The sequence below is a fragment of the Phalacrocorax carbo genome, chromosome 5 (assembly GCF_963921805.1).
Source record: "Phalacrocorax carbo chromosome 5, bPhaCar2.1, whole genome shotgun sequence".
Taxonomy (NCBI): domain Eukaryota; kingdom Metazoa; phylum Chordata; class Aves; order Suliformes; family Phalacrocoracidae; genus Phalacrocorax; species Phalacrocorax carbo.
Genome location: NC_087517.1, coordinates 29745797 through 29754735, shown reverse-complemented (window position 1 = coordinate 29754735; position 8939 = coordinate 29745797). Strand labels below are relative to the sequence as shown.

At 47.4% G+C, this 8939-nt stretch overlaps 1 protein-coding gene across 4 annotated transcripts in view; it reads right to left on the bottom strand.

Annotated features, from left to right (window-relative positions):
- Positions 1–2428: 2428 nt before the first annotated feature.
- The window catches only part of NRP2 (neuropilin 2), a 90361-nt gene continuing 83850 nt past the window's right edge, over positions 2429–8939 (bottom strand). For 2 of the 4 annotated variants that reach the window (XM_064451808.1, XM_064451809.1), the window contains exons 16-17: positions 6567–6635; positions 2429–5950 (exon numbers count right to left, since the gene is read on the bottom strand). In XM_064451808.1, coding sequence (XP_064307878.1) covers positions 5646–5950; positions 6567–6635 — 374 coding nt within the window. In that variant the 3' untranslated portion in view covers positions 2429–5645. The remainder of the gene's footprint in view (positions 5951–6566; positions 6636–8939) is intronic. The other 2 variants (XM_064451810.1, XM_064451811.1) reach the window with 1 other exon arrangement.

Below are 8939 nucleotides of genomic sequence, written 5' to 3'. Positions count from 1 at the left end.
AGGGCTTGGGGGCTCACCATTGCCTGTCACGTTCGAGTGGGTTTGGCCCATCTGGGGTGTAAAGCTGGAAGGTGTGAACTATGTCAGTGCAGCTCCAGTAAAGAGTGCGAACTTCCCCAGGAAGGGGCAGTGGGGAGCTGCCCAGTGGAGAGAAGGTGTCTTTGTGGGTGCCAGTTGTCATGGTCTGAGTGGAGGGAGCCTGGCAGATACAGAGATGTAAAGGCAATGTGCTGCAATGGGCAGGCTCCCCATGGTCCCCATGGGGAGGGAGTGTGAGCATCAACTTCCATCCTGCCTGCCAAAGTTATTGTCCACTGCATGGCTCGCACCAGGTTTTACTCAATCCCCTTAAGTCACTGGTGATAACACTGGTCTCCAGGAGACAGAGGAGCTCTTCAGAGGGAGGCAGAGGAGAGAGAGGCAATGGGAGGCTCCACTTGCACCTGCCTGCAATTAATTACGGATCCACTCAATAGCTCAGCCCCATGGCTCCCCCTCACTGCCAAGCCCCCAGCTGTTCAGAGAGCAAGTCATTATTTGAAAAGATTTCCCATTAAACCCAAAAGCAAAGGAATATTTCAAAAAAGAAGGGGTGTGAGAGACAGTGACGGTGCATGCACGATTGCAATCAGCTCTCGAGGACGTGCTGGAGCGGCTGGATCCCCATCTTGGAGCAGGCTGAGAATGGTGAAATCGATTTCATTAGCCCACTCACCTGCTGATTAGTCTTGTGCCATATGAAGGATTCCTGTGCCCCTCTGCCCCGCTCCCCCCCAACCTCTGCTGGTGGCAGGTACCTGTATGTGCATGGCAAATGCAAATGGATACTCCCCAGGTCCCACCCTACCCTGCCAACTGCAAAGCAGCCCACCTAAGTGCAATCCCAGCTCGTGGTAAAAACCCCTAAAGATTTCAATTTCGTAAAGTGGGTGCCTGTCTCCCTTTTGTGCCCAGGTGGCAGCTGCAGCCCAGCTATCAGGCTTTTAACCCAGCTGGTGCATATCTGTGCTTTGCCGCCCATTTTTCTATTACCTGCTTTCTGCTCCTCGCTTTAGTGGAGGCGCCTCTTTAACTGCAGTGATTTACAGGCGGTGTTATGGCAGGACAGGTCTGACACTGATTGAGTCGCTTATCTGCCGTCTCCGTCCTGCTCACTGACAGCCTCTCCCCCTGGTATCAATCTGCACCTCAGTTCTTTATTCCTGGGTGAGGCAAGAGCTGTCAAGGTCGCAGCTACGCTGTCATCTTCATCTAAGCTGCCAGCTGCCCTTCATCACTTAAAGACCCTCTTTAACACACCAGCACTTTGGGAGGGGGCCACCGTGTTGGCAGTAAGGAGACGGCAGCAAATTTTCATTTGCCTTGGAGGTGCCTGGGGCTTGATGGATTGGCTCTCATTTGTCAGGGCACCTGTAAATAAACAAGAGTTTCCATGATGTAGGTTCAGCCTCACTGCTTCTCCAGCCTGCTCCCTGCAGCCCTGCGCTGGCTCCCCGCTGGCCAGTGCAGGGAGAGTGGCAGGGTGCTGGGACTCCTGTGAGATGTGAGGGTTACTCCGGGTCAGGGCCACCATCAGGGTGGCAGGGCAAGGTGGAGAGGATGGAGAAGACATGCTTGTGGGAGCAGGCTTGGCTTTGGGGTTTGCTGTGAGGTTTGAGGCTGAAGCCAAACCACAGAGGACTTTCCTGGCCTGGCTGTTGCCTGCCATCGCAGGGCCATGGGACCAGGACAGGGGCATGCTGGCACCCGGCATCTGCACTCCGGCAGGGTGGCTGAGCTGGGACAGTCTGGCCCTCTGCACACCCTGAGGCTCGCTGAGAGGAGGCAGAGAAGGTGCAGGTTTCTCCCTATGTGGTGCCTGTGCCACCGCGCTCAGTCACTGCCAGCCCTGCATGCGGCCAGGGTGTCCCCACCATGTCCCCCCGCAGCCCTCCCCCACTGGCTGGCCATTACTGTGCTATGTGGTTGTACTGCAAAGCCTTGACTGCACCTTTCTGCTCAGCACTGAGCTGTCTTAGTCCTAAATGATGTTTTTCCTAGCCTAAAACCGCACTCTTCTCTGGGATCGCGGGCAGTGGCACAGAGTGGCAGGAAGGAACCTGTGTCCACTTTTGGCTTTATGTTCGGGTGCTGCTCTTGGGCCAGCTTCCAGCCATCCTTGGCTCCAGCAGGAGAGGCTGTGTATAAGCTGGAGGATGTGTGAGTGTGCAGGTCCATGTTACAGCCCCAGGTCGCGTTGAGGCGACAGGCAGCCCGGGGTGACCTCCCCAGGGGGTTGGACAGCATGCAGCAAGGGAGGGCGGTGGGCATGGCTCCGCACCCCTCCAGCTGTGCCTCTGTCTCCCTGGGGGGTTTCTGGCTGCCCACAGCTTGATCAGTTTGGTTTTCTTGTTGTTGTTCCTTCATAAGTAAAAAAGCCACTGAAACATAATCTCTACCATAATGTTTATTAAATAGTAATTTTAAAAGGTTTTTATACAAATCATATAAACACAGTTTGATTTCTTTTTTTGTGTTTTTTTTTTTTTTACACTGAAGAATCACAGTAAAAGCTTTTTAAGTCCATAAGTCCTGGCTCAGCCAGTGAATGGTCAAATACCTTGAACTGCAAACCGTGGAGAAGTTCCATTTCTGCATACAATTTCTTAATGGTTTAATTCCCATGCTCACTCCGACACTTTCCCACAAAATGAAATCACCCAGCACTACAGCCTGCCTGGTAGCAACATGTCCTCTCCATGGGAAGGGTGTGGAGGTAACAGCCCATTTCAGCAATGGCATTCACCAATTATTTTATTTTTTTTTTTAATTTTCTGAATTTCACAGAGGGAATTGCGATCAGCAAACCTAATCTATTTGGAGAGGAGGATGCAATGAATTGAATGCACAGATGACTTTTTGTTTTTTCCCTGTTGAAGTTACAATCAAACACAGTTTTCTGTAGAACAGTACAGCACCCAGCAGAGGTAAGTGAGGTATCGGCTTTGCAGCATTATTGGCCTGCTCCCACCCGGCAAGCACACGCGCGTGGGCCCTGCCCCGTCTGGAAGGGGCAAGTGGGGCACGCAGGGCAGACGCTTTGCTGGGCCCATGCATTAGTGTCAAGATCAGCAGTACTCTCCTGCCCCAGATCAAGAGATATATTAACACGAGTCAGTCCCACAGAATAAGTCACATACACGATACATACAGAGAATTCACGTGCGTGTGCAAACACACTATTTCTGAATATATGTATATACGAACTCTTCTCTCTGTACGCCTACTAGACACCATAACGCCACCTTTTTAATTATATATTTTCACCTATTGTTTGCCTAAGTTGACTTTTCTACTGTATGGTCCTTTTCCATTCAACCTTCCCCTCACCTGTGATTTGAAGGGGATAAAATCATTGAGCAGCAGCAATCCAGCTTTGAAATGGTCTGGTACATTTCCTCTTACTGCCTCTGTTACTTTTGTACAGGAAAATAACACCCCTGGGGAATTTGTCCACGAAGAATGCCGAAAGAAATAAGGTGATTTGAAAGGAGAATCTGAGATACATTTACTGCCGTTTCTGTTGGGCGCACAGTGTGAATTAAAAAAATGAAGGCCTTTGTGTGTGAGCGTCTCTGCATATGCGTGTATGAACTGTGGATGTTTTGATGACACAGCTGCTGGTGTCTGCTTCCTCAGTAACACATGCATCTTCCTTACAGTGGAGAAGTCTTTTTTTCTTTTTTTCCTTAAAAACTTACTGTCTGATGGAGCTTTTCATGAAACACTAGACAAATGTTCCTATTCCCGCCGCACCGAGGTGCAGCTGGGGCACTGTCCGTGCTCATCCCCTCTCCAGATGTTGCTTGTCTCCCCAAACACCTGGCCTCCTGCAAGATGTGTTTGCAGGGGGCTGTGCAAACTGAGTTTCACAGCACATCACACCTTCAGCGCTCTGCGGTTAGTGAGGAAAAAAAGATCCAACTCCGGCTCAACCTGTTTGCTAGGCAAAATGTAAAATCAGGACATGCCAGGTATTTCCAAAGGGCCCCTGGAAAAGCAACCCCAACATGCTGGAAAGGTTTCTCGCTTAACTATGTGCAAACTGATAGGGGCAATCTGTCTGTACTGAATTGGAAATGAAGGCATTGGTTTGGGGCCCAGTATTTGTACCCTTTTTCTCCATTAAATTATTTTCATAACACTTCTCTCCCACAGCACAGTGGTACGTGGAGAGGTATCAGCTGCCACACAATGCAGCCAGACCACTTGAAAGTAGAAAGTCCAGACTTCTTCAGCCAGGCTTTACCTGGTAGAGAGCGAAGAGCTTTTTGCCAGGGAAGGATGAAGGCCTCACTTTTTGTTTTATATAGCACTGATCATCAGATGGAGGAAAAAATACTTCTTCTAAGGCACTTGTTCAAAGTAAAACAAAACACAGCTCATAAATAAAACTTCATGTTTTTGCTGCTGGTCAGGAGCAGCACAGCTTTGCTCCGAAGGGGATATGACGGCAGCCGTTTGGTCCATTGGTGCTGACAGCACCAGCTTGTGCCCCCCAGCTCCAGGGAGAAGGGGAGCACTGGGAAGGCGAGGGGGCCAGTGGGCACCAAGGCTGGGCTCCCAGGACTGTGGGCATGGCTCTAGCCTCCTTCCCTGTTCATTTTCCCTCCCTGGCACTTCAGAGAGGCCTCTGCACCATGCCTCAAGTCAAACCCCGAGTGAAGCCCCCTTCCCAAAGCTGTTGCCTGAGTGCCAGGAGCCTGGCAGGCTCTATCTTTTGTTTGCTGCAATTTTCTCATTATAGCAAAAAAAAAAAAAAAAAAAAAAAAAAAAAAAGGAAAAAGAAGGGAAAAGGGCAGGATCAAGTGGGGTGGGAAATTCAAAGAAAGGCCTTCCTGATGAAGGCCTCAGCTGTTGCAATCCAAGATCTGGATTTAATAAATGGCTCTTATTCACAAATCACTTTAAGGCTCTTCAGCTTCTCTCAAAGAGGTGCTTCTACACATAGGGTTTCCTTTCTAGTTTATTTCTTAATGACTTCAGAAAGCACTGCTGTTACCATTGACACTAAAGCCAGTATCCACCTTTCCCTGCCACCAGGAGAAGGAAAGTTGAAGGTAACAACATGCTTCCATTTTCAGGACTGGGAACTGCAGCTTCCTGGTCTTAGTATGAAGTGCACAAATCCCTAAAGCCAAAAAGGTATCTGGATGGGGTGTAAAATGGACAGGGTTTCTCCGTGTGTGTGTTATTTCTAAAGACAAGGTGGCTGAAGAAGTCCCTCAGCCTTCTCAGCAACTCACCACAGAAGGGAGGTGGGAAATAACGATCACCATTTAGTTTCTCACATCCAAAAGGTAAACCAGTCTCCCTTGCCATGTCCCAGCCACTCGCATCAGCAGAAAATGAAGATGAACCAACAAACAAGGGTCTTGGTCCCCCTTCACCCGGCACAGTCTGGTTTGCAGGAATGCCCACTCGGTCCTAGCGGAGCATCATCCGCTGGTGGGACCTGGTGGCAGGAGCAGCGCCTCCCCTTGCTCCTCCCACACCCCTCATTCCCCATTATGGCACTCAGTTCCCATAGAAAACAGCAAAAAAGGTAAACCCCTGCCAGCCCACCTCACCGGGCGCAACACTGAGGGTGATCCCCAGGGCACCCGTCAGGCCTCTGAGCAGCACTTCTGGTGGTTCATCTTGACCTTGTGCTTGATGCCGTCGTACAACTCAAAGTTGTAGTTCTCCAGTGTAGTGGAGCTCCGTGAGGACAGCCCGGCATATGAGCATGTGCAGTAGAGGAGCAGACCAGCACAGATGGCCCCAAGGAGGACGCCGAGGGAGCTCATCGCTATGATGGTCACCAGGATGGGATCCAGGGTGTAGAGCCAGCTTTTTTCTTTGTCCAGCTTCGGGGTTCCTGGAGAGTTAGTAGAGAACAGTGTGTCGTTCCTATCCGATCCAAAGTAATCTGCAGTGGAATGGGCACTTATTATCCAAGGATCACTTTCCCTCCCTGCCTTTATGCATTTCTTACTTGGAGTTGTGATGGCCTTACAAGAGTATAAGCTTTCCCATAGACATATCTCAGCAGTATTCTCTAACCCAGGTCTAGAAGTAATGCAAAGCACTGGACTACCAAGTTAGGTGCCCTAATTCACTTACATCACAGGCTATGTAAATAGCATGTGAGCATTTTACACCCACTGAAACTCTGGCCCTTCAAGTGCCATTGGGTTCAAAACAATGGAAACAATCTGTCACAGCTCCCAGACCTCATTTTCTCAATTTACAAGTCAAAATGCCATGCAAGCAGCAATTAATGCTTGAAAGATCAGTTCCACTTGTCCTAACACAAATACAATATAGTGACTTTGCAAGAAGGTCGCTTGCTGTTGAAAAAGGAAAACAAGAAAAGAAAGCTAATGTCTTTGTCCAGGCACTGAGCCACAACTTGAGTGTAAGGTCTCAAGTGTGTTCTAGCTCCTAACCCCCATTGAAGCAGAGGTTTGTGAGTAACTGTAGCGTCTGATATTAAAACACAAGCTCCCCCAGATAAATTGCCCATGTGGCATTTGGGTACCAACCTGAATCATCGTTGTCTTCAAAGTCTTGCTCAGAGATTGGAAATTCATCCTCCATTCTTGGGAAGTTCACTAGAACAACAAAATGGGAAGCACTGTTTGTTTAAAGAGGCCTTTCAGGGGCGTCATTACCCCTGGTCACTGGATTGTGAGACGAGCCAGAAGAAAGCAATAACTGAACTACTGCAAGGCTCTTCCTCATGGAAAGAGGAAGAGCTCTTCCTCTTCTTCCTTTGGCCAAAGTCAATGAAGACTCTTGCACACTTGAGAGAACAGGGTCTGCCCACTACATCACAATTTCATGACCACCAAATGACCAGCTTTTAAGAAGAAAAGAGAGTGAGTAAAAAGCAAAGAAACCAGATAAGTTGAATAGTACTAAAATATTGTCATTGGTGCTTGCATAATGGCCATAATTCATTATTAACATGCTCACGGGTATTATCCTTACAACTTTGAATAGGATCTTAGTGCCTATCATTACTTGCCACTAATGCTAGAGCCATTTAGCACACTCTACTTTTCATCTCTTCCCATACATCTTACTGGACACAGAGCTTCAATGACCCAGTTTCTCTTTGGGTTTCGGATAAATTCATAGTAATTTGAGAAAGGCATGTACCATCATTACATGTTTTAATGCAAAAGCTGGTTGAAATGGGAAGAGCAGCAAATGCATACCCATATCTAGACATTTATGTTAACATTTCTCTGATCCAAATTCCTTTTAGTGGTAACATTTCTTTTTATTTTTCAGCACAGATCAAGCACTAGTAAAAAATGCACATGCTGTGCTCTGAGCAGAAGTAAGTTATTTTCCTGTGTAGTCTTCCTAGCATTAGCTCTATGTGTAGTTACCATGTTTTCCATTTTTCCAAAACAAAATGCCCTTTCATTTTGATCTGCTTGGATTTTTTAAAGCTGACTGTAACCTGGGTGCTCAACTGACAAGGCACCTCAAAATGATGAGGAATGCAGAAAATCAGGGACTACTAGACAGTGGTAGAAGTCATACCTTTGAAATAGTTGTGGTTGAAAACCAAGGCTACTTCATGTCTTGCGCAAAAATGGCAAGAAGAGTTTTAAGAGATTACTTACAACCAACTGAAACCAAAGAATGTAACTTGTGCCTAAAAAGCCACATGCAAAGAAATTACTCAAAACCTTATAAAAGAATATTTGTGCATATTTGCGGAGATTTAGGACTGGAAAAGGCCTCCTGAATTGTCAAATCTATTTTTTTGCTATACTAGGCAATGGTATCAGGCAATCCCCACCAGTGACATTTCATGTCCAGAGCAGGGGGCTCTGCTGAATGCCATGCTGCCCCAGGACCACCTCACATCTGACTGCAGTGATCCTCTGTGCTGGTACTGATGATACCTTCCCAAATACCTATTCTTTGGGCAGAATTGTCCTTTGCCCTCCACCCTCAAAGGATTAAGGGATTTCTTTGAATTTTCAAGTGAACCTAACAACAGGGACACACAAAACCCAACACTAGGCCCTCCTAACAATGAGCTCTGCATCTAGCGAGCCAGGTAATTAAGCTGACTTGAGGCTGCCGGTAGCTTGTTGAAGAAACATAGGTGCACACCATCTTCTGTAAATCCTCACTTTAGCAGTGAGTTCACATGATTTCTCAACACTTCCAGAACTGACAGGCCCAGATGGCAACATCTTAGGTCTGGGAGAACTGCCTGAGGGCCTCTTGCAAACATTTAGAGCTGAACATGTGGAAAATAACTTGCAAAGCAGTTCACACACAGAGATGTCTGCTTTGCTACTCCTCTGTCAGAAGACAAGCAGTGAAATTTGCCATGCATGTCACCCACACAACCCTACAGAAATTGTAGGTTGCTCGAACACGAGCAAAGGTGGAAATTGGACCATGGTCCGCCCAAGGAGCCTGTGTGGGGAAAGGCCAGTGGAAATCTTTTGCCTTTCCATATTGTAGCTCCTCTAAATTTTGTGTGAGAACAAGCTAGCAATTTAGTGCTTTTTTCTTTCCCAGGGTAGCCTTGAGGGAAAAGCCAGAAAAACCAAAGTATCAGTTAATCAAGACTTTCAAAAGAACACCAGTTCTTCCAGCCTGAAAGGAAGGAGCACTGGGGAAACTTGAAAAGAGAAAACATTTATACAAAAAGCCCAGCCCAAAATCTATTTACTCTTCTAGCAATTTTCTCAATTCCCCATGCTAATATGACTCCAAGTCCTGCTTTAATGATATCTTCCTCCTCACCCGTTCTCCTTCCTCCTCAGGCCCATGGTAGGCCCTTATTCTTCTGTTCCCCACATGCCATTTCATTGCTATCAGATTGTATGTTGTCACACAGGGCTCTATGCTGGCTTTGCAAAAATAAAACTCATCGTTTC